Source organism: Saccoglossus kowalevskii, chromosome 1, assembly GCF_978046115.1.
Source record: "Saccoglossus kowalevskii chromosome 1, keSacKowa6.1, whole genome shotgun sequence".
Lineage (NCBI taxonomy): Eukaryota > Metazoa > Hemichordata > Enteropneusta > Harrimaniidae > Saccoglossus > Saccoglossus kowalevskii.
Window position 1 is genome coordinate 14,105,747 of NC_140641.1, and position 26,063 is coordinate 14,131,809.

At 40.1% G+C, this 26,063-nt stretch overlaps 1 protein-coding gene across 1 annotated transcript; it reads right to left on the reverse strand.

Moving 5' to 3' along the window:
* Window positions 1–19,085: 19,085 nt before the first annotated feature.
* LOC146750376 (uncharacterized) lies at window positions 19,086–25,517 on the reverse strand. Its single transcript, XM_085496475.1, has one exon. The coding sequence runs from the start codon at window positions 25,515–25,517 to the stop codon at window positions 19,086–19,088; it is 6,432 nt and encodes a 2,143-aa protein (XP_085352601.1).
* Window positions 25,518–26,063: the final 546 nt, after the last annotated feature.

Genomic DNA, 26,063 nt, shown 5'->3' on the forward strand with positions numbered 1-26,063 from the left:
GGTCGCAAAAGCGAGAGAAAAAGGTGATTGGAAAGCGGAAGCGGGCGGGAGGTTGTGCGAAAGGAGTACTGTAACTTTGCACAACTTTCTTTTAAATCGTTTTATTTTCCAAGTCAATATTCTATTTTACTAATACATTTTGTTTCTAACGCAATGGCGAAGAAAAGAAAGAAAGCGTTGACAGACGAGGCAAAGAAAAATCTGCCACTCAGTGTCGCACTCTGACACAGCAATTTTTTTTCAAACATCGGCCATTTTGTTTCACCATGAAAACCGTTTTATTAGATGTCTTATCTGAGACACTTGAAGGATTAGCTTGTTTGTAAACTGTCAGCATGTACAGTGGGACAGTAATGTTTGTCAGAGGATTATCCCTCGTTGTTCGTTTGCATAACAATGGAAATATCAGGGGTAAATTCTCTTTCTCTCGGGTTTTCCACACTTTCAGGGGGGAAGCTCGTCTCGTCTCTCTATCTCGTCCCCTTGAGGTACGGGATCGGGAAAGTCACTTTAACTTTACAGTCAAATAAGGCACACACAACGAAATACGTTTCAGCTCTCGTCTTAGTCGATCTTTTGGAGCACTCTATAAGACACAGCGCCCTGGGGAAAAGTCCCCAAGACTATCCAAGGCTGACCCAAGACTCGCCCAAGACTGGGCTGCCTCAAGGCTCGCCCCTGGACTCTCTCGGACCCAGACTCGACTGCCCAGGACTGCGTCTGTCGTGGAGTATTCGCCAAGACCAACTCAAACTCTCTTTATTCATTTTCAAAACTCTAACCAATTACAATGCAGTAAAAAGACTCTAGGGCGTAACCTTCAATCATAAAGCCAATCACACTAAGTACTGAATACGTCATATCTTTTGATTAATCGTTCACTACATTAATAACTACGGATGTCAGAATAGCGACGGTATCTTGTAATTAGTTCCAAACCACTGAGCCAAGTTCCGTCCAAAACTTCAAATAGGCCTACACGATGACAGACATAACACAGCAATTCAGCTAATAATCAGCTAATTAAGTCGGTCAACAGATACGCGAAAACAAATTCATGACACATCCCTTCACCCAAACTGAGATATGCCTCTTGGCATTGCACGTTCATAAATCAAAGATACCGTCATCTACTCATCGCTACGGGTTAAATACAATACTAATAAAAGGTATAAATCAAAAAGAGTAAAACACACTAATTAAGTACAATGACTATAAAGTCTAAATACAATGGTTATAAAGTCTCAAATATCAACGGTTATAAATCAAAAAAACAAGGGAAAGGCTACCAATCGACTCACTTTTCTCAAAACGGTTCGCTGAGATAACCCGTCGCTTCACTTTCTCCGTTACTAAGGTTACAAACTCTATATCAAAAGGTCAAAAAAAACTAAGGCGTGGCGGTGTAACCATGCGATCAGCCAATCGCTGCAGTCGACAGCATGATCACGTGATTACCAGGGATGCGTCTCTCGGTTAAAGCATTGCAAAGCGGTAACTAATAAAGAATGAATAAAAAGCTATTAATCAAACTCTTGTCATATACGCTTATAAACTTCAACTGAACTCACAAGTCTTTAATCTAAACACAAGTCATACGGCGTGGAAACAGAATGCAAAGACAATGTCGCTTTCATAACACATTACTTCTCTGGCAAAAAGACGGAAAAAAGACTAAAACGATAGAAACTACTGAATTACATATAATCCTGTCAATCATGAACAAAAGCTTGCGATATCAAACAATACGTATATAAGCGCACCAAACTCTCATCCCAAAAAGACATTAAAAAACGTTACAAAGGTGCTATCAACTCAAAAAGCGTCAGAAGTATTCCGGAAACAACACATAAACAAAAACAACTCTTAAAACGTCGATATCTCTGTACTCGACAAATCTCAAAACTCTTAAAAAAAACACGTGGGGGCATCATTCCTCCCATCATAATCCGTACTCATTAACTCATTAAAACTCCATAAAACATCACACAACTCAAAACACTGTGTTGCAAATACTTGTCCACTGAAACGCGCTTAAATCGTTATAAAGGACCTCGAACGTCACTAAATATCATTTCAAAACAAAAATCTGGGCGCTTACATACATACAATTCGACATCACAAAAAACGGTAAAAAAAAAAACGATAGGAAAAGCAAACAATACATTACATTACTGAGCAATAGGGTTAGGGTTGTGGAAAAGAGTTCAACGTCCTTGAGTTACACAGTGTCAGTTACAGTGTCCAGCGAGCAGTTCTCTAAGCAATACACAGATAGCTAAAGTTCTAATCAAAGTCTATAAGCGTCTCTTCTCTTGTCGCGTTAGTCCGGGTCGTTCTTTATCATCTTCTTGTCTTTAATGTCGTTCAATTCTTAATTATACAGTCCTATCCGGTACTGGTCCTTCCGAAGGGGTTCTGAAATCTTCATGTCTTTAGCGTCGTTCATCGGTGCCATACTGTTAACGGTGTTAGTCGTCAAGCGCGGTTTCGTCTCTGCCATCGAGCCAGTTAGTTCGGTTCGCAAGAAAGACATATCTTCGTCATTTCACTTTTCTTCACAGGATGTCAATGTGTGTTAAACACCTGCCCGGGATCTCCACTCACGTATCAGGGGGAAAATTCTCTTTCTCTCGGGTTTTCCACACTTTCAGGGGGGAAGCTCGTCTCGTCTCTCTATCTCGTCCCCTTGAGGTACGGGATCGGGAAAGTCACTTTAACTTTACAGTCAAATAAGGCACACACAACGAAATACGTTTCAGCTCTCGTCTTAGTCGATCTTTTGGAGCACTCTATAAGACACAGCGCCCTGGGGAAAAGTCCCCAAGACTATCCAAGGCTGACCCAAGACTCGCCCAAGACTGGGCTGCCTCAAGGCTCGCCCCTGGACTCTCTCGGACCCAGACTCGACTGCCCAGGACTGCGTCTGTCGTGGAGTATTCGCCAAGACCAACTCAAACTCTCTTTATTCATTTTCAAAACTCTAACCAATTACAATGCAGTAAAAAGACTCTAGGGCGTAACCTTCAATCATAAAGCCAATCACACTAAGTACTGAATACGTCATATCTTTTGATTAATCGTTCACTACATTAATAACTACGGATGTCAGAATAGCGACGGTATCTTGTAATTAGTTCCAAACCACTGAGCCAAGTTCCGTCCAAAACTTCAAATAGGCCTACACGATGACAGACATAACACAGCAATTCAGCTAATAATCAGCTAATTAAGTCGGTCAACAGATACGCGAAAACAAATTCATGACAGAAAACCCGAACGTTCCTGGAGTACGGACTCAAATGCCAGCAGTTTTCTTCATTTTTCACGCTCGAGCTTGAAATTATTCATTATCTGACACTCTTTATGAGTTCTATGATATCAGTGGTTAATATGTTTGGCCATTTTTAGTGTATATTTATAATAATGCAGCAAATCTACAGTGTTTTATTAACCAAAACTGTTTTTCGCGTTTTTCTCGAGTTGAAGTTTTGATCGAGAACGACTCATTGGGACCGCCGCCAAATCAAGTGCGTTCGGACTAGGACATTCAAACTCGCAGTTATCGTTCAAAAGATAATGATGGTGCGAAATATGTCTGGGTTTTTAAAGAAAATGCTTTGTCACAGAATAATAGTCTGTTAAAGGTGCCAAGTATGAAATATTTTGGGGACTAAAAAACAAACCTGCATAGAAATCGGAATAATAGGTCTTTTGATTATCGGAGACGCATTTCAATGGACTTGATTACAATGCATAACTTAAATTTCACCAGGAAATTCCGCAGTGTGCTCTCGCAATCGCGTACTTAGTCATTTTTACAAGGTTCGCCATGTTTGATGTCACGTGATAATTATGTAAACAATGTCTGTCCAGTTTGTGCGAACTTGCACCTCTATACTTAGTCTTTTGATATATAGATGTATAACCTAAATTACTGTTCTGAACGAGACAACAGACAGAGAATGTTTTATTTAAAAACGTCACAAAACCTTCTCGCTACCTTAATAGCTGATTTGTAAAAGATGGACATTCAATTCATATTCATCCCAACTTATTTGAATATTCTTTCGGAAATTTGAGACATTGTTAAAAAATCCTGTACAGGGTTATGTCTGATGTAAACTAATAATACGCAATTATCCAGGCAGTACTAGAAATTATTGCTGATACTAAAAAAAAAATTGTATTGGGAAGTTGGATACTTGAACGTGTAGTCCCGGGGCATGTAGTAGACGAACATATTCGTACTGTCACATGTTTTTCGTCTTAGCCTTGTCTTTTCGTCTTAACCGTCGCAGTCCGCTTCATTGAATGTTTAGTTTGATAATTTATAAACATATATTCAGTGTGAAACTGTTGCTTTCAAGTTGTGTTAATACAAAGATGATTTAAACTTGTCCCTTCCGTTGCCAACGTATTCAATATACGGAAATAGCATGTGTGTGCGTTTCCGTGAGTGAAAGATGCAGGCGAGATTACTCGTCGCAACGCGTTCTATTTATTTCCAACGCGCGTGGTCGGCGCCTTTGATCACAGGGAGCACAGGAACTATGATCAACTGTACGCACTCCCTATGAGCGCGGGGGGGGGGGGGTATCGGCTGGTATATAGTGTAAGAAATAGACAAGGGATGAAGGCTCCAGCCAGCTCACATTTTTTAAACTCGAAAAAACAGACGAAAAAAATGAAAAATAAAATCTAAAAAAAATGCCAGGTTGAAGAATATTAGTTGCGCCTTCAAATTTCGCCAAAGCCTTACCTACATTTTACCGATATCTGCAGAATAAATCAAGAAAACTACACAAATTGACTCCATTTAGGAAATCCTAACGGTTTGCCCGAACGCACGGCACAGTTGGGGGCGTGGCCTGTTCAGCATTTGTTAACAACCAATCACAAGACTGGTTACGAACCAGTTGAGTAAGGCTAACCGAGTCGTGACCCCGATGTAGTTCCTTGAGTGTGGGCACAAAGTTACTTTTTGTAAAATCCGAAAACAAATTCTGACCACCGTTTCCATGGCAACATCCAAAAACTGATTCTTTTAATACCTTCACGCCAAATGTATCACACCTTACATTTCTTTAATTAAAAAGCACGGACATAGCTCATTCTACTCAGCTTGAGTGTAGGCAACAGTTTACTGTTTTTATGTCTATTTTCATTACCGAGAAAATGGACCCCAACGTTGGGGTAAATTTTCACCAGCAACAGCTTCTAACTCCTCTCTTAGCTAATTTTGTTCATACATGACAGGCAGGTTGTACCGTCACTAATTGGAAAAAAACAATCCTGGCCCACAGCTACCATGGCAACAGTCAGAAACTGTTTTTTTTTAATACTTTCGCGCCAACTTTATTACCTCCTACCAGTCTTGTGATAGCAGTGTTTAAATGATTATGTACACCGGCGCCGACAGACATTGTTACACTGTATCAACGTAATCTCAACGCAACTTTGAACTTTGAATGAAATGTAAATACTGCCTCCAATCTAGAAAATACTATCGCAAAACGGTTGGAAATAATACATTTAACGGCAGAATACGTCCTAGCAATACAATTAAGTGACTTTTAAGACTGAATGTATTTTGCGAACTTCATATACGGTGCCCGGTTTTAGTTATAAACCGACGTTAGCTTCACGTTCATGTCCTACCATCGCCAACCAGCCTACCGGCTTGTTTTCATTGGCAACCGGACTACTTTTATTTTGTATACAAATTTTCGTCTGCTATTTTTATCCAATTCAAATCGTTAAGCAACATTTTTGGCATATTAAGTGTACATCACATGGAATACTACGATTGATAGAACTTGGTGTATGTTGAGTTTTATAAACCCTGAAGGGCTCTAGGAAGACCCCCCCCCCTCCCCGCAGTAAAATTAGCGATTGCCATGGAGGCGCAACCATCAAGATCAAAGTACTAGGAGGTTTCTGCTGGCGACGCTGTGACGTTACCCAGTCACAAATAAAGATTACCAACGCCAAATGAACAACATTTTAACCGGAAATGAAGATTCATTCAATCCACGGCTAACAAGTTACATCACAAGCGAAGTTGTAGCGCGCGGCTCAGCGACGACCGCTGTCGACGAAAGTCATCCCGTCAGTGGAGTACCGCAGTAGCATGGCATGTTTGCCAATGCAAAATTCTGTGGAGAAACTTTTAACTTCAACATAAATTTGTGTCAACCCTTCACCATTGTATTCAAACGAATCACGTGGTGTGCCGTTCTTCTTCAAACCCGACATTCAATCAATAGGGGAGTTTCAGTTTTAAAAAAACATCGCAAATCATGCAAATTCAACATTTTCAAACCAGTATACTAAAACAGAAATGCTAAGTGATGCAAAAGAAGGATAGATGTTACTTTTCAGTATACACATCTCTGTTGATACAATCCCTCACATATTCTACTCCCAATTATTCCTGCGTAAAATGGATAGCCTCTTTTCTTGTTGACATTCAGACTAAAATCACGTGACAGGCTGTTAAAATTGGCTGTTGCATACACTTTCGCCGGTCTGGAAAATGTGTTTAATTAGCTCTCATTCAAGCAACAATGCAGATTTCCCAGTTGGGGTGAAACTATTGGACTCTGCCATTAAGAAATAGGGGTGTTTTGAGAAAAAAACGAGTAACCCTGGAGTGCACACAACACACTGAATTTCGGAACAAATCTTGCATTATTTACAGCAGCAGAATACCACAGAAATATCAGACGAAACATGGAAACACTATATATTGTATTTCGGCATGAACCCTCTCTATTGCAATTCCAGGAATTACACCCATATGTGCAACCATTTTCAACCTTGGTATCACCCAACCCTGAAAACAAATTCTTAATACCACGCTGAAGCGTTTGGTAATAATCAAATAAAAAGACATTAATAACAAAAGTAATACAATTAAAAATAAGTTTATAGCCAAAATAATTAAAGCCCGTACACTACATCAGATTTTAATCAGATTGAGCATGTGGTCAGACATACATTATTGGTGTAATACATCTCTTACATAGACCTAAATGTTTGTCAACTAAATTAAAGATGGTGCTACTATATATTTAAAGGGCGGTAGTCGTCGCGCCACGCAGACGCGAGATGTATGGGTGGGTCTCATATAAACAAAGATGGCTACTTTGATTGTTGCGCAGATCAACGAGTACAGAGTGAGAGGTTACCAAGCTTAATTAGGTATTTTTTCAGGTGATTGGAAGGCATAGAACGAGTCACCAGCGGCAATTATTGAAAGTGGCGACAAGTTCAAACCTCATACTTGTGATTTCCATTATAAAAGCGCATTGGATTGTGGGATTCAACCAATCATAAACAGCAAGAACACGGGTGTATTGTGATAGGTATTTTTGATGGTTAAAAACCTTTCACTTAGGTAACCGGGATTCGGTCGTTTCCACGCTAGGCTGACAAAAGACACACACAAGCTTCGTTCATGTTCCCAAAACGATTCTCTGCCAAGTCCCTGGTTTTCACCCGAGACAGCATTAAATCAATCTTTATTTCTTGTCACCCCTTAACCAATTACAATCAGTATAAGAGACTCCAAGGCCTTGCCTTCCAACAAACAACCAATCACATGAAATTTTTACACATCATAATCAATTAATTACTCGTCAAGCTGTCTAGAGAAAATATTTCTATACATTGTCAACGCTAACTAATATTGATGGGGTAATAGTCTGCACTAACATTCCACAAAGATACCACCTTAGTTAAAATCGCAAACAACATTGGTTTAGAATTACAGCTACTGTCTTGTATCTTAAAAACTGCAGAGTCATAAGATGTTTTTGGTTGATTTCGACCAGCTCGCCATCTGGTCTTGTCATTAACCTTTATCAGTATATGTCATGGCAACCACTGTCAAACTGACTGAAATATAAATCATGATAGTATGTCCAAAAGTACATATCCAATTCTGTGATTGAAATGAAGCCAACTTTTTCTGCACCTACACTGAAAATATAGCCAAACTGCCCAAAATAGAGTATATTTTCACTAAAAAACACGGATTAATGGGACAAAAATATACTAGTGATCACGCCATCCAGTAATTCCTACTGATTATGCAAGGTTTACAAGAATAAAATAGCTTACCACCACAACATACTCTGCAATAATGATATTATATCTCAAAAAAGTACGTTAAAATCAGAAATACATTATAAAATGCCACTGTTACAGGGTTAAGTGGTCATGATGTTTATATTTTTGAGTTGCAAAATTGTTGTACCACGTAATTTCACAGTCCCCCATACACGTACGTGTTGTAGAGTGAGGGACTGTGTAAATGTAACTGTTATTTTTACCCCAATAGTCACCGTGACGTATGCCATGCGACGACTCGTCCATGCCGGGAATACAACACTTGATTCAAGTCCTTTTCTAGGTAAATCGGTCTCTACATCCGATGTCGAGTCAAAATTACATATTGGATTTTGCAAAGAATTGACGGATAGAAAGGTGTTAGTCAGTCTTTTACATTGTTTTAATTCAGGACACTGTCACACTGTCTTCTAAAACTGATTTAAATCCAACCAAAACTTTTTAGTAGACAAGATAGATGCATGTTTGTTTTTTCAACTGTGACACAGAAAATAATTAAAAAAATAAGAATGACTGAATGATAGAGGGACTATGCACTAACACAATCATCATTGTTCCTATAGTTAGACAGCTTGCAGCCAAAAACAGTAAAAAATCTAAAACAAACTTTCAAAACAATCTTTCCAGTAAAATTAACGGAAAGTCCAAAAAATATAACCATATTTTAAAAAAACTAACGCGTTGCTTGAAAACAGAGGTGATAAAAATCTGATATCAACATGGGGCTCTGTGGAAGAGATGGGGAAACCCCCTCTAGAGTTCAATTGTGGACACACAAAATGACTGGGTTTCATTGACAATAAATTACAATACAGTCGTATTGTAACCTGAGATAAAATTCACGCTCTAATTGAGAACAAACGTACCGTCTACTTTTGAACGCTGCACGTAGAGATCGCTATTGCAAAGGTTCGCGGATATATAGCACTAACCCGTAAAAGCGCGTGTTCTAGGCGCTGTCTTGGCACAACCGTGACCAGTCTTTGGCTGAGACACTACGACAAATGTATTCTACCATGACACAGACAGGTAACAAGAATTAAATATGTATCTCGTATTAACCAACAGTGCAGCAGTTCAGCGGATATGGTTGGGTGTGTTTGCCCGACCATGTACTCACTAGCCACACATATCCACTTTTACGATCTCCACTACCAACAACTCGGACGTGTGGTGGTAAATATCTGACTCAAAACATGGCGATATACTGTCATCGTCACACTGTCATCGATTAAAACTAGTGTGCCAATGCACACTAAAGAAATGTCCTTGGACTTTTCTGTAAGCAATAGTGTAACTGTCATTTGGGTATGCATTCATTGCCCATTGCAATACGATATGCATGGTATTCACAGTTGTATTGTATTTGTGACTACCTCAACTGCGTGTTCTGTTGAGATGGCTATTATAGTGACTAGCTGATGGAAGACTTGCGCGAATATGTGCGCTTGCCACCAAGTACATATAGCCATTTAAACTAGATGCCTTTTACCCGCCTATGGCAGTAGCTTTTCAGTACAGGTCAATTTTATCCCTCAATTTGTTATTTTCTGTCAGGCCATGCAACCAGCTTTTTATTCTCGCTGAATAAGTTCCGCATTAAATGTCGAGGCGATGTGGTGATGAGCAAACAACAAGGTTTGTCTTAGTATGTTAGACAACATTCCATTAATAATGCTCTGGACTATGTGATTAGGCGATGAGTTTACAACGTACAATGTTGTCACACTGTCTCATAGTTTGTCGCATGTATTGTGTCAAATCAATAGCACGCATTCAAACATCGTCTCAACTTCGCGTCAAAGGTTACGGCCATGTCAGCCTCTGATGTTTTATTCATATTAAACGATGGTTAGCTACAAAGTTCAAGCATTATATCATCTATAATTTGACCATAGCACAAACACTAAACGTACATTGCTCTTTAATAATATACATTATTCTACATCTGTCACCGTAACGCCATAAGTTACAGCGTGCCGTAATTTTGCGGTATTTTACGGTGTATTTTCGGTCTAGCATATTAGCAAATACGAATTCGCGCGCGTAAGTGTCTTCTAATAATAATAATAAAACAGACATGGCTGCCACCAGGATTTGACCGGACTCCACACAAAGTAGCTCGCTGATTCTGTTCTAAACATTTTGGATTTTGGCATTCCCATGATGTATCCTTTGAAGGAAAAGATGTATAGTAACACGGTTATTACGAGGATACCTCAAAGTATGCACTCAGACAATACACCGTCGCATCGTCCTCCGCTGCGCGTCGGTCGATACTCCCACTGTCTTCGTGCATACTTTGAGGTATCCTCGTAATAACTTCACGTGATTTGTGTACCTCGTATAACTATAATAAAGCAATTGCGTTTTCTTGTCAGACCAAGGAAAGAAGGGAGTTTAAACAAGAATGCTTTACAGTTGTTCGACAAACTTACAATAAACATGGTGATGTTCAAGAATCATACGATGCTGTTACTACACCTGTTCTTAATTTTCAGCGCAATATCAACAGGTAAGGCCATCAGTATATATATTTGAACTCACAAGAGTGATCTCAGATTCATGTTTTTCAATTTGAAAGATGATTTGTCTTTGTTAACCAATTGAACGCAGTCACATCGCCCATTAGAATGATACAGATTATGCACAAATGGATGCATTTGCATTGTTAATTACTTTTTTTTTATTTTGAAAACAATGTGGTACAATCGTGGTAAATGTTACAACTGTTTGTAAAGAAGCGATCTAAATAAAGCTTTATTTGTTTCAGCGTCATCGGTAGTCCTTCAGGGTCAGAAATTGGTTTTTGGTGAGAATTCCAGAGCTGTGATTTCTGAGACTGTTCCCATCCCGACTCTAACCGCCGTCAGTGCGTGCATGTGGATAAAGACGACATTAATGCGCGACATGACTTTGCTCTCCTATGCCGTACCCAATATGTATAATGAGCTTATTTTGTATGGAATAGCGGGTACACGAATGCTGATTAACATAGGAAGCCACGAAACATCTCGTTATTTGTACCACAACCAGCTCACGAACGGCCAATGGCATCATCTTTGCATGGCATGGAGAAGCAGTGATGGTGATTGGAAACTTGTGCAAGATTCAGTTGTTTTCGCTTCCGGGAAGCATAAATCCAATTACGTAATTAGTGGAGGCGGCATCATGATCATCGGACAGGAACAGGACGCGTTTGGTGGTGGGTTCGATGTCAGTCAGTCGTTTGTTGGCGACTTAACAGCTTACAATGTATGGCAGCACGCCCTCACATTGGCTGAAATACATTCAGTCATGTCTTGCGGTTATGAACAAGGGGATTTATTCTCGTGGTCGAACGATTTAGCGGTATATGATATGGTTGAAATTACAGATGACGATGCTGTTACATCATGTGGTGAGAAACTTCAATTTAACGTTTCACCAATGTCGTAATAAAATCGACCAATTTTTCAAACATAAATGTTTTGATTAGTGTTTGCCTTAGATACGTTTGATAGGTGACAGCAAATTCCTATCCTAAACAACGTGTGATAGCATATTTTTCGTTCCTCTATAGTTGCAGGCACAGTCAGTTTTGACATCATTAGTGATGTCATTAGCTACGCTATCCCGCAAGGTCATCATAATATCAGCTGGTCTTCTGATTTCTACGACAACACGTACAACGGTTCAGAGAGTAACGGCTTACTGTCTGGGGGCGTTGGTCAGCTCACTGATGGTGTGGTAGTGATAGGCGAATGCTCGCAAGTATTCCGACCTGATACACTGCACGCTTTTGTTGGGTGGAATATGCAGCAACTCGAAGGGGAACTGAACTTCGTGTTCGATTTTGGATTCGTGCGCACTTTTGGATCTGTTGATTTCCTGGTGCCTTGTGCGGGGTAGGTGGTTGTTCTAGAGAATACAAGTGTTCAAATGTTCACCCGTAAACCCTGCCACATAAAACTACATTGACTAAATATTTTCACCATTGTATATTTGTCCATGATGAGGTTTGAAATGGAAATGAATGAGCTCCGCGTGATAACTGTTGACCAATAAAAACGCGCCGTTTCAACAATCGCAATGCATTAATTATTCTACAATAAAAAACAGTTCCGGACATCAATGGATTTTTTTTTAAATTACTAAGTAGTCTGGATGCTGTGTATACCAAGATGCGCAGGAATAATCATTGCAGTATGTTCACGTACATTTAAGTTGTTGTTATGACTAAAATATTATAATAAATAACTATGCTCTCATCACGCGTAGTAATGGTGTAGCAGAATAACAAACATCGATGATTTTTTTTCTGTTTCTTACTCACAAAAGAAATTCTTTATACTCTAAGAGAATGTAACATTTATTTTGTTCCTTTATATTATATCCAATGTAATAGTTCTCCAGATTCGCCATCTTTTGAACTTCTGGTCTATCTAAGTGATGACGGTGCCGAATTTTCAGAGCCGATTCTCCCTGATATGAATGCCCACACTTTTTCGTGGAATACGACGTACGTGGCACGGTCGATTAAGATCGACCTCTCACCATTAGCAGGTCGACTCATCAAATTCAAACTTAGTACCTCAGAAGATGTGACAGTGTTTCTCAGTGAAGTGATTTTCCAATCGGGTGAGTTTGAGTAAATGAAGTTCCATCGCGCGCTGCATGCACGATGACTGTGGCAAATTAAACTTTGTATGTTTTTTTAGGATTGAAGGCTGAAAAGTAGACTAATTAATATTATATGTAAATAATAACACATGTTTGTGAGACGAATATCAGAATTTTTCTGCCCAAGCGATGGTGGTCATGACCAAAATAGCGAGCAGCCGCTCTCCCAGATGCGACGTTTCAGTTTCAGTTCGCCGTACAGATTTGCACCACATAAAGTATACCCTAAATATCAACACGGAGTATCTTACTTTATATCCATTCTGGCACGTTCACTGTCTATTTCGGGTGGCTAAAAATCTTTTCAAACCTAGTAAGCAACTCCGAAAGCGATAGCGGCTGGGACAGCAGCACTGCTGCGACGACAATTTGTTATGCGCAGTATCATCATTGCGCAGTAATTTGACGTCATCCATATGATATACCATGAAATATCATATGGCGGGCACTACGCCGTGTAATATCCATTTTTATTCAATGTGACTGAATCTCAACCAATCACAGCATGCGTAACAACAGTGAGATGTGATAAACTGTAAAGAAATACCGTTCTTACAAAAGTTAAAGAGAATAGTGGACGCGATGATTCTGAAGGCGGGGAGGGGGGGGTCAAAACAGTTTAGTGTTTCTCTCCTTCTAAACACGAAATTTAGGCGCTTATTTGCGAATAAAATGAGGGGTGTTCGGACAATGAGCGGTATTCGTAGAATATGTTGCTATATTTTGCTACACAATGCTTTATGACCCTGAGAGTAATCGTCATGTCTCCGAATCGCATATACTAGTAATCGACTTCACATCCAAAATGGCGATATGAGTTCACTAATTATTTGTATTCGTTCATATATCATGTCTAGGTTGCAGTTTCCCACTTGGTATGGAAAACGAATATATTCAAACATACCAGTTATCGTATTCATCGATATACAATGATGGCCTGCTTACATATCCAAATCTCAATGGCAACCGTGAGTCGTTTTCTGTAGTCACATTTATTTTGATCATTTTTCCACTCTTGGTCATGTGACTGAGTTCACATGTTCATTTTATTTTATTTTAATCGTCGCATTTTTTTGTTTGTAAGAAACGTCTGTATTATAATAGAGATTGTAAACTGCAGCACTTTCATTCATAACCAGAATGTACACAATTGCGCATAGGTGTCTGACTCACCAGATACATTTCATAGAAAGCGTCACCACATGAATTCATAAGCTGGTTGTAAACAACACGTGTATTCGTATGTAGATCATGAACGACACCGTGACGTGTATTCAAATCTGATTAAAATAAGATCCTGGTTGACTTAATTTTTTGTATATATATATTTTTTTATCTTATTTTAATTAGATTGCGTGTGTTCATAAACAAATTGTAAGCGACAAAAAGTTTTTCAATTATGAGACGGCTTTTGCATACCTTGACAGCACTATTATTTCCACAGAGCCATGGTTAGCTGATTGGGGCGACTCGAAGCCTTACCTTAAGCTCGACTTGCTGCGCGAATATATTGTGGACAAAATAGTGACGCAGGGCAGTGGTTCATACTACTACTCTAGTTGGATCACTGAATACCGCGTATACTACAGCCTGGATGACTCCAAGTGGGATATATATGGGAAAGACGCATATGAGGTTATTCAAGGCAATACTGAGATGTATTCGGTCGTTGAGGGAGATCTATCGCCAGATATCAGAGTAAGTGGATAGTATAATATTATAACAGTGGTAAAGTCTGGCCAGGATACGCTGCTGTTTATGTCGCTGTAGTCACGGTGTTGACCTCACTCGAAGCACTCGGCCATTGAGGGCGCAAGTCTGACGACAGTGGGTAGCTGGTTCTCTTTAGCACAAACATAACAAGTTCTAAAAGTCGCTGAAGAGTGGATAATATAAGCCTAGGCTCTCTTTGAATTATTTATTTTATTTGTTTAAATAATAGCCAACGCTCCAGGGCTTTATTTAATTGTTACAAACCCCACAAAATTGATTCCTATACCAAACGACTCCTGCTTTCACGTTTTGAGGATGCTTATTTTTGGTATCTTTTCATTGGAAACCAAAAAACAATTACGTATCCTCGGGCGCGGAGCTACGTCACAAGACGTCCCACGTTTCTAAGACACGCACCACTGTACATGCATTTCTATGGGCTCTGTGCTCGCTGTTGTGGAACGCCGGTCGTGCCGATGAAAATTCGAGAAAACACAAACTCAACTTTGAAGTAATCCTGAACTCGGAAATGTCACACACAAATAAAATGTGGTGTTGCGCAATTTTTAAACTTATTCGTCCTAACGTGTATAAAACCAGAAACCTCCACTTTTTTGTTCAGTGAATTTGAAATTCTGCGCTTAATTTACGCACTCGTAGTCATATATGAGCGCGTATACCCGTGGATATTAAATTAAATGGTGTTTTCTGTTGTCATAGGTAAGGTATTTAGTAATCAATCCAATATCTTGGCGTTATGGCGGCTACTTACCAGCGCTTCGGTTTGAATTGTATGGTTGTGCACCAAAGACGGATACTCAATCAACGGACCCTACAAATGTCTCGGGAAATATTCAGGTAATTGAGTTCAGTGAGTTCTATACTGGGTCATTAGATCATATTGTTGCCATTACAATAATACTAACCATAAAATGAACCATTTTCTGGGTAGGGGTGATGCTAATGATTGTAATTGGATTCATCCAAAAATCTCCAAAACAGAGGTGTTCTTTTGTTTCTACAAATATGGTCTAAACTTGAAATCGGAAAACATACATACTTGGCTGGATGACTAATATTTGTGTTTATGTGTTGAAAGTATAATATATTTGTCAACATGTCATTGTTCTTTAGGGAGAGGCGGTATGGACTCTACAAGGCAGTCCCTACATAATAGAAGGAGTGGTCGTAGTTGGTGCCACAGGTACACTAATCATTCAACCAGGTGTTAGTGTATTGTTTTCAACGACGGCATCGCAGTTGGAAGTGCACGGTAACTATAATTACATCTTATTTGAGATTCCGTGCCACGTGGAAATATTTGGCCCAGTACGTCACCAATGTCGGTATAGTGCAATATGTGTTTAATCGTGTATTGTCTCAATTAATAATTGATACGGCTTTTTCAGGAATGTTGCTTGCCGTGGGTAGACCAGGCTTAGAAATCGAGTTTACTTCGACCGGTATTCCAATTCCTGGTCCGGTATCTGAATGGTCTGGATTGCACTTTCTTAATGGCTGTAAGTATTCGAAAACTCTATTTTCCTCGGGTTAGTTGAGTATGCGATTGTATAATTCGATATTAAATCACATAAAACGTATTTTAGATCTCGGAAGCAAATTTGATTATCTCGTTCAGTGTGAGACAGCCACGAGACTTGTGCTTGCACCTCAAACAGTGTTCCATTCTCGTTATCACGTTGATTTATCAGTTACTATAGTTACAGTGATCAGTGGAACAAAACACGCTTTGACGAGAGAGCTTGCACTTTATTTGAGGATCAAACACAAGTCTCTCGCTCTAAACGAGATTTCAGTGGTCATTTGCTTACAATGTCTATTCGTATCGCATTCTATCCAAATATTCCATGGTTTCATTACATGTTTGTTTGTTTGTATTTTTGCTCTTCAATAAACTCTGCAAATATATCTCAAACTAACTTATTCCTGAAAACACGTTTCCCACTTAATAATGATGCGTGTGAATAAAATAAAAGTATAAAATGTCATTGCATATTTTTATCTTTCAAGACTCCAAACTTTCGAATGTCGAAGTTCGCCGGGCTAGCACGTGCATCCGAGTTCTTTCCGCTGATCACGTAGAGATGACGTCAGTGAGCGTGGGACAGTGCCAGGAAGACGGCATAGTGTTTGAAGACGGTCGTTCCGACCGAAATGTGACACTCGTCGATGTACACGTATCTGACTGTGGTGGTAAAGGCATATCCTTTTCTGGGTCCCAACTACGACCGTACTTCGTTGCCAGAAATGTGGAGTTAACTGAAAACTACATAGGGATGTATGTAATTGGTCAGACAGTTGTAGATATTCAGGGTGGCAGTATTTCCAGCAATAACAACGATGGCTTTATCACCAAGGCGACTGAAATCGATGCGTTGTTAGATGACGTCACCATCGAGGCAAACGTTCGTTATGGTGTTGCGGTTTACACAAATTACCAAAATGGTTTAAACTCTCTGAACTTGTATCTGTCGAACTCTCGCATTTCACGTAATAGTTATGCGGGAATATACGTATATTTTTACTTGAGTTCTTATAAGGAGTTTTCACCAATGAACATCTGTTTAGCCAATAACACATTTGATGAAAACTCTTACCTCGGCTCTATTTACTTCTGGGGCATTAACCAGGTATCGAATGCCTTATTGACGATAGATATTCTGAATAATACATTCATTAATTCAGTTAATGTCGCTAATGAAGCTTGCAAAATTCATAACACCAACGCTGATGTTCATATAAAAGGAAACACATTCTCGAACAATCAAAATAGCTTGCAAATAACCCAATATAGCTCGCTCTACTTCCCTGATAAAAATATGACAACTAGGCTAGAAGTCAGTAACAACTATTTCGCAGAAAACAAATGTGTTTATTATCACGGAACGATTGTTCAGTTAAAAGTTTACAATTTCGGAATCATTGATTTTTCTGAAAACATCCTTACTGGAAACGAGGCTACATTAGCTGTATTGAGCATTGATTCGACAACTGTGGTCATCAGACGTAATGTCTTCAATAACTCACGGTCGAGCTACGATCTTTATACCGATGTTCCTTTCTCGGAGGCACAAGTTATCGCTGTTGGGTACAACTACTGGGGCTCTCCCGGGGATGAGTACAGTGACGTTCGAGCGCATGCACGAACGAGGGTTTGTGACTTTTTTACCGATATGGATCTAGGAATGTCGGATCTCTCGCCATATTACGTGGACGCTGAAATGACGTTATTTCTCATTGATACTAATACCACGGGGCGGTATTACACCGAAACAGAAGACGGATTTATCGGCGGTGAAATAGGCTCGTCGACAACAGTGACTATAGAGAACAGTACCTCACCATACGTTGTGGATAGGTCGATCTATATTCGCGAAGGTAGCTCTCTTCTTATTGAGAGAGGTGCGCAGATAGAGTTCATGGAAAACAGGGGGATTTACGTAAGAGGTCAGTGAAATAAAATCTTATAGTGTTTTTTTATTATTATTGTATGACTGTCTGTCGTGACTCAACCGTCCGTCCGCCCCGGCGTCAAATTTTCATAAATAATACTGTAGGCATCACAAGCTCCCACAGGTATTACAGTCTCTTACGCCACCAACTAGAAACGCGTACTCTGGTTATATCGTATATTTATTCCATATGGTCAATCGTTACGGAATCAAAACAAGTTAGTACATCTCCAGAATATGGTTCTAAAATATACAAAACAAAATAGGGAAACTATAATATTCGAAGTAAATCAAACAATTCTTATCATAAAATGTACAGTAAATTAAATATACATTTCTCTTAAAATGTGCAGAAAGTCGAGCGATACAACCAATAAATATACGGCAAATAAATTATGTAACAATAAATAACAATGCTAACTGAAATATTTGTCAACCATTTTGACGAGCCAAAGCACACATTGCATACCATGTGCTCTATTAAACGTGCAGCTGACCACATGTACGCAATGTGTTTGGGCACAAAAAATGGGTGGCAAATAGTATAAATAACAAAACAATTTTCAAGAAATTCAAGTCTTAACGAATACTAACAAATACTAACATTTACAGACTTGCAATAATAACCCAAAGTAAGAGTGATAAAATCGAGTTCATACGAGTACTCAAACTTGTAACAAATCACTGCCAATAATTTCATGCTGATGAAGCCAACAATGAAAAGGAAACCTTCCTTACCTCATTTAGTGGCACCTTCCCGGACCGGTGTACAAATGTTAGCAAACCTAGCAAGTTTCAGAAAACCCAATGCGGCAGGGCAATTCAGAGCAGACACAGAGACGTCTTCACTCTTCAGAAGCACATGCTGAACTGAAGACAATAGCCTGCCTAGCCCAGAGTTCACCACAGGTCAAACAGGTGAAACAAAAGAATCTAACTATGTAATCAATAACCAATCAGAGGGGAGGTTTGCACAACTTACACACCGCCCCCGAAAGGCGCACGTCACGAGGAGCCTTTCTAAATTTAAAGTGGCAGAACCGACAACTAAATGAATCATGTACATGAAAAGAAAAAATCATTGTTCTGTTCAACAAAAGTTCATTGTTCTATTTTCTTCTTGTGATGTAGGCTTTTACTACGACGTGGCATCGAATGATCACATCCATCTACTTGTTCATGTATTTCCTTGGTGTCTTCTGCACCGATCTCTGCTGCTCTAGTTACTCCATCTTGTCTTTCCATCACAGTCTTGTGATCCATGTTGCCTTCCAATAAACAGAGCTTGCGCACATCTCTCCGTAAACATCCAGTGGAAGTCTTCACAAGAACATGACGAGTTGTACCAAATCGATCAGCAAAGGTCTGTTCGACTTTTCCCAAAGGCCATTCACCTCGAGGAATATTTTCATTGACAACAAGTACCAAATCACCAATGGATAGGTTCCTTTTCGGCCTGCACCATTTCTGCCTTTCTTGTAGAGTTGGCAAGTACTCACGTACCCACCGTTTCCAAAACTCAGTTGCAAGATGTTGAGTTTCGGTTCTTCTTCTGTGATGACCATTTTCTTCTATGATTTCACTCACCGACGTACAAGGATTTAGGCGTAGCAAAAGTAAATGGTTTGGTGTGAGTGGTTCAAGATCATCTGGATCATCAGATAAATGTGTCAGTGGTCGATTATTAAGAATCTTCTCCACTTCTGTTGTGAAAGTGAGTAGCGTTTCATCATCCACTAACCTGTTCCCTAATAAAGATCGAAGAATCTTTCTTATCGAACGAATCATTCGTTCCCAGACTCCACCTGCATGACTTGCTGCTGGTGGATTAAAATGCCATTGAATATTTCTTCTGCTAAGTTTACCGTTAATAAAAGCTTGGTTCCATTTAGCAAGCATCTGTTTCAGCTCAGTCTCGGCTCCCCGGAAATTGGTACCATTATCACTGTAGAGATGTGTAGGTGGTCCACGCCGACTAATAAATCTCCACACAGATTGTATAAAGGAATCTGTGGATAAATCATGGGCCACTTCGATATGAACAGCCCGAATGGCCAGGCAGGTGAACACGCATCCATATCGTTTAATGGTACCTCTTCTGTACTTAACATACAGTGGTCCAAAATAATCTATCCCGACATGGGAGAATGGTGGCTCACCTGGTGTCACTCTAGCTGCAGGAAGTGGAGCCATTTTTTGATTCCCGGGTTGTGCATTCCATCGACGACACTTAATACACCTACCAATCACATGCTTTACAGTAGCTAGTCCATGAACAATCCAGAACTTCTGTCGTATCTCTGACAACACTTGGTTTGGGCCAATATGTCCTTGTTGTTCATGGTAATGTTGAACGATCAACTCAGTTACATGATGATTGCGAGGTAATATAATTGGATGTCTAGCTTGCTGACTAATGGGTGCGTTCACTAGTCGTCCTCCAACGTGTAGGACTCCATTTTCTAATTTAGGGTTTAACTTTCGCAGTGGACTGACATAACCTTCAGCATCAGGTTTCTCACTCAGAATCTTTTGCGGTGAAGCAAACTCTCTTGGAAATGAACTTCGTTGGACAATTCTGCAAATGTCAGTGGTAGCAATGGAAAGTTCATGAACTGTTAACGGGCCTATTTTCAATAAGGCAGATCTTCTCAAGTACATCTTAAACCGGATGAGCCATGCAACACTCACTTGTAATTTATACCAAGAGGAGTATTGATGGAGCAAACGACTCCAAACATCTGTACCCATTGTATTGCACTGGGTAATGGTTGTTGCTTGGACCTTCCTTCTCAGCTCTTTGTCGTCATTATCAATTTCTGGTAGGTCAGTAGGTTGGCCTGGCCATTCTGATTCAGGTTGCCATAGAAATGCTGCACCATGGAACCATGTGGTTATTGCTGCCTCTTTAGAACCATTCAATTTTATTCCTCGTGATGCATGGTCTGCTGGATTGAACTCTGAACTGACATGGTACCATTGTGATGGAGATGAAGCATCGTGAATAATCTGGAGGCGGTTAGAGACAAAGGTTTGGAATCGTGTTGCCTTGTTGCGAATATATTGGATGACTATTGTTGAATCTGTCCAAAATAGGGTTCTCTGGATTGGGAGTTGAATTTCATCTTGAATTTGTCTGCTGACCTTAACTGCAACTGTAGCTGCTGTTAGTTCAAGCCTCGGTACTGTCATGGCTTTGAGCGGAGCGACCCTGGACTTTCCCATCAGCAAACTGCAATGAATTGTACCATTTGTATCTATCAGCCGCAGGTAAGATGCAACCCCATAACCTCCTAAGGAGGCATCAGAGAAATTATGGAGTTCCACTGTTTGTATTTGACTGAAACCAGTTGGTTTGTAGCATCTAGGTATAGCTAGTGTCATCAAAGTAGGTAGTTTTTTCCTCCATTCTCTCCAATTCGACAGTTGATCTTCTGGTACCTTTTCATCCCATCCATATCCAACACGACATAATTCTTGTAAGATTCGTTTTGCCGGTAAAACAAAGGGGGCAGCGAATCCAAGTGGGTCGTAGACTGAAGCCACGAATGATAACATCTCCCTGCGTGTCTCTGCTTTCAGTCTGTCGCCAATTCTGAAGTTAAAGGCATCCTTTTCAACATCCCATTGAATGCCAAGAGCTCTGTCAATCGGCAAGTTCTCCATATCTAGATTCATCACTGAAGAAGCACGCTCAGCTTCTGGGATCAGTGCTAAGATTTCCCGACAGTTGGATATCCATTTTGTTAGATGAAAACCTCCTTTAGCTAACATTTCAGGCAACAGTTTCACCAGTTCCTTGGCTTCTTCAACACTAGCAACAGACTTCAGACAATCATCGATGTAGAAGTTTCTATAAACAGTATCCACAATATGAGTGTCATAATTACTTCTGTTGTCATCTGCAGTTCTCTTCAGAGCATATGCTGCACAGCTTGGTGAAGATGTGGCACCAAATGGATGCACCAACATTTGATGATCGGCTGGATCTTTAGATAAATCTCCTTCCGGCCACCATAAGAATCTTAGTGCATCGCAGTCCGCCTTCTTCACCTTAACTTGATGGAACATTTGCTTGATGTCAGCGACAATGGCAACTGGCTCTTTTCGAAATTGAAGAAGTACTCCCACAAGGGTATTATTTAGATCAGGACCTTGCAGAAGCTGATCATTAAGAGATGTGCCTTGGTATTTGGCAGCGCAGTCAAAAACAACTCTCACCTTCTCTGGTTTATTCGAGTGGATTACTGGATGATGAGGTAAATACCAAGTAGAGCCAGACTTCGTTGCTGATGAATCCACATTGGGCATTCTTCTTGCATGACCCTGGGAGATGTAACCATCCAATGTGTCTTTATATTTCTTCATAAGTGCAGGATCTTTCAATAGACGCCTCTTCAGTAGCTTCAACCTCTTTAGACCAGACCATTTGTTGTTGGATAAGCAGGGATCATCATATCGCCAAGGAAGAGCAAGCTGGTAGTGACCCTCAATCAGACAAACTGAACTGTGCATGATCACCTTTGCTCTTCTATCTTCCAGCGACATACATGCCTTGGTATCAAACAAGGACTCTGTGAAATCTGCATTGTACATGCGATGAAGCTGAGAAGTTATAGGTTCGAGACACTGAATTGGGGAATCAGAGTCCAAGACTTGGTCAACATTAATAAAATTGATGCTGTTACCTCCACGCTTCTTTCTGCCCATTAGTCCAATGAATGTCCAACCAAGTAGTGTTCGAATACCATATGGTTGCTTCCTTTCACCACGACGCTCCTCAAGAACCCAATGTGCCTCGGGGACATCGTTCCCAATGAGGAGAGTAACATCTTTAAATTCTATCTCTGGCAATTCTATATCATTCAGGTGAGACCATCCTTTTATATCCAACTTGGTCGGAATACTGTCAGCTGCTATTGGTAATCTATCCGTTGTCCAAACTTTATCCAGTCGCACACCATTGACCAAATTCAGACCTCTTACATCCATCTGTAATTCATGACCATTAATCTGCCTCTCTGCATTCAGTGTGGACAATGTATAATTGACAGGTTTACCTGTAATACCTAATTTATCAGCAAGGCTGTAAAGGCAGATAGACGAATCAGAACCACTGTCGAGAAATGCATAGGTTTCAATCTCTTGGCCTCCATCTACCCCACTAACACGAACAGGAATCACCTGCAAACTTATGCGTGGTCGATTGGTTTGTGTAGCACTACATTGCGCCTTGCTTCCAATGACATTACTATGTCTCTCATTTTGAGCTGTAGCGGGAGCTTTCAGATTACTATTGCTGAATGTCTTGGGAGTTGCAGATGTTTGATATGCTGAGTCTGATGTTGCAGGATGAAGCAAAGGATGATGACTTTTACCACAGTCTACGATAGGGCAAATACGGCCACTTCTACAATTCCTAGCCAAGTGAGGAGGTCTTGCTTCTAGGCAACAGTCACAGAGCCTGTGTTCCCTGATGAAGTCTTTTCTCTCTTGGAACGGTTTGAACGTAAATTTTCGACAATGTTCAAATGCATGGCTACCACTGCAAAACAGACAACCTCTCCTGCCATTAACTTCGATCATGGAAGTATCATCAGCACCAACATCATTGGAGGCAAACTTGGAAGGAAGATTTATGGGAGGCGTGTCAGCTACATGTGTAGCCAATGTAGTAGCTTTACTTGGCTTTTGTCTTGATCTGGCATTTGAATCTTTTTCTCCATCAGGCTTAGATCCTACCAATTTAGCAAATCTTGTATTTGCAATTGCTGATCTGTTCTCCAGAAAGTGGGGAAGGTGCAGGAATTCAGGTTCAGTGCCCACACTGATCAACTTGCCAGCTTGCTTGGCCCAATCTGATTGCAAGTATGATGGTAAACGCCTAACCACCTTTTCTAGGGTATCCATTGAATTGATGTCAGCATGGAAATTCATTTGCTCAGAACTGAGGTGGCAATTCTTCATATCACGAGCCAATTTCTGAAGCTTATCCACTTCATATGCCTTTATCTGAGGGCCTTTCACCACTTTGTCAATTGTAGCATGCACTATGACGTGTTTCTGACCAAAGCTTGTAGAAAGGATCTTCCGGGCTTCTGTATATCCTCGCTCTGGAGGGAGAATTACACAGCTTCTGATTGCTTCCTTAGCTGCACCAGTACAGTGTTGGATAAGATATGATAGTTTGACAGTATCATCCTTGACTAATTGTTCTATGTTCACCTCAAAGTTTTTGATAAAGGTTGGATATGCGACTGGGTCACCATCGAAGGTATGAAACTCGTGTTTTGGTAGACTCAAGTTAATGGCTAATGCTTTGGTAGTCTCCAGCTGATTCTGCACAATGCATTCCATTGTCTTCTGTTGACTTTCTAACAGTTTCTGTAATTGGAACGTTTCAGAGAGAGCAGCACCATTACCTGACTTCTTAGTGGTCATCTGCTTCCCTATAGGCCCTCCTCTGTCATCACGATATTGTTCGCTGGTACCATGTGCATTATCATCTAAGTTTGTATGTTGTGGACTTGACGCCCCTGTAGTCCTGAATTGACTATTGGCTGGACTACACGACGGTATATACGATTGGAAATAATTGCTCATCATTTCTTGTTGGGTCTGCCTCTGCAAACCAGGGAGTATATCAGACTTCTGGTCAGATTCAATTTCTTCATCTATAAAGTCTACTTCTACCTTGGCTTGTCTTACCCGATTTTGAGCTTGCATAATTTCCATTTCTGCTTCCTGCTGCTCCCTCTCTTGACGCATCTGAAGCAGACGTTTTTCTGTTTCTTCTCGAAGCTGCAACTCTTTTATGCGTTGCTTTATCTGTTTTTCAACTTTGAGTTGGTCTAACTCACACCGGGCTAAAGCAAGTTTCCTCCTTGCTTCCCTAGACACTCGACTTGTCTTTGTATTGGAGTTAGAACCTATTCTACCATCCTCAGTATCCACATCCAAAAATTCTTTCTTGCCAGTATCCCATGGATTTGTCTTGTTTTCTTGTGGGAGTTGAGGCCAAGATGAAGTGTGAGAAACTACCGAGGCATTTGGCTCTGTGGTTAGAGTTGGCATGTGGACTATCCTTTCCAAGAGAAATCCATGTTCCAATGCGTCTTCCATTTGGTCGTCAATCCTTTCCTTTGGGCCAGGAGACTCCATTGTTTGAAATACCCATTCTCTGTCTCTCTGATCAAAGTACTCCTTTCTTTCAAGCTCAACCTCGTATTCACTTTCGACAGCACCTTTTGCCATTGGAGGTAGACACTGCATATATTCACGACAAGTTTTTTTATACGAGTTGAATATTTTCTCAAGAGCACATCTTTTCTTGCTTACTTCATGGTATGCTGCCTTTGTGGACATCATACTGTCTATCTCAGTGTAGACTCTGGTAAGATGACCGCCATATGAAGCCGTTGATATCTTCAAACGATGTATCTTATCAAGTTGCATACTGGCTCGGTCCAGGTCGAATAACGTGTCCCTATTTTGCGAATATCCTTGATTCAGACTCATTTCCCTGTCTTGCATGGGTTTATGATCTAGGATATGACATTCACTGGTACGATATTCACTTGACTGACCACAGTATTACCAGTATGTACAAGGTATGAAGGCAACACAAAATTATGATCTTCAGCGAAGGTTAAATGAGAACTATGTAGGCATCACAAGCTCCCACAGGTATTACAGTCTCTTACGCCACCAACTAGAAACGCGTACTCTGGTTATATCGTATATTTATTCCATATGGTCAATCGTTACGGAATCAATACAAGTTAGTACATCTCCAGAATATGGTTCTAAAATATACAAAACAAAATAGGGAAACTATAATATTCGAAGTAAATCAAACAATTCTTATCATAAAATGTACAGTAAATTAAATATACATTTCTCTTAAAATGTGCAGAAAGTCGAGCGATACAACCAATAAATATACGGCAAATAAATTATGTAACAATAAATAACAATGCTAACTGAAATATTTGTCAACCATTTTGACGAGCCAAAGCACACATTGCATACCATGTGCTCTATTAAACGTGCAGCTGACCACATGTACGCAATGTGTTT

Coding starts and splice junctions, on each gene's coding strand:
- LOC146750376 (XM_085496475.1), bottom strand. CDS start 25,517: ATGCAAGACAGGGAAATGAGTCTGAATCAAGGATATTCGCAAAATAGG.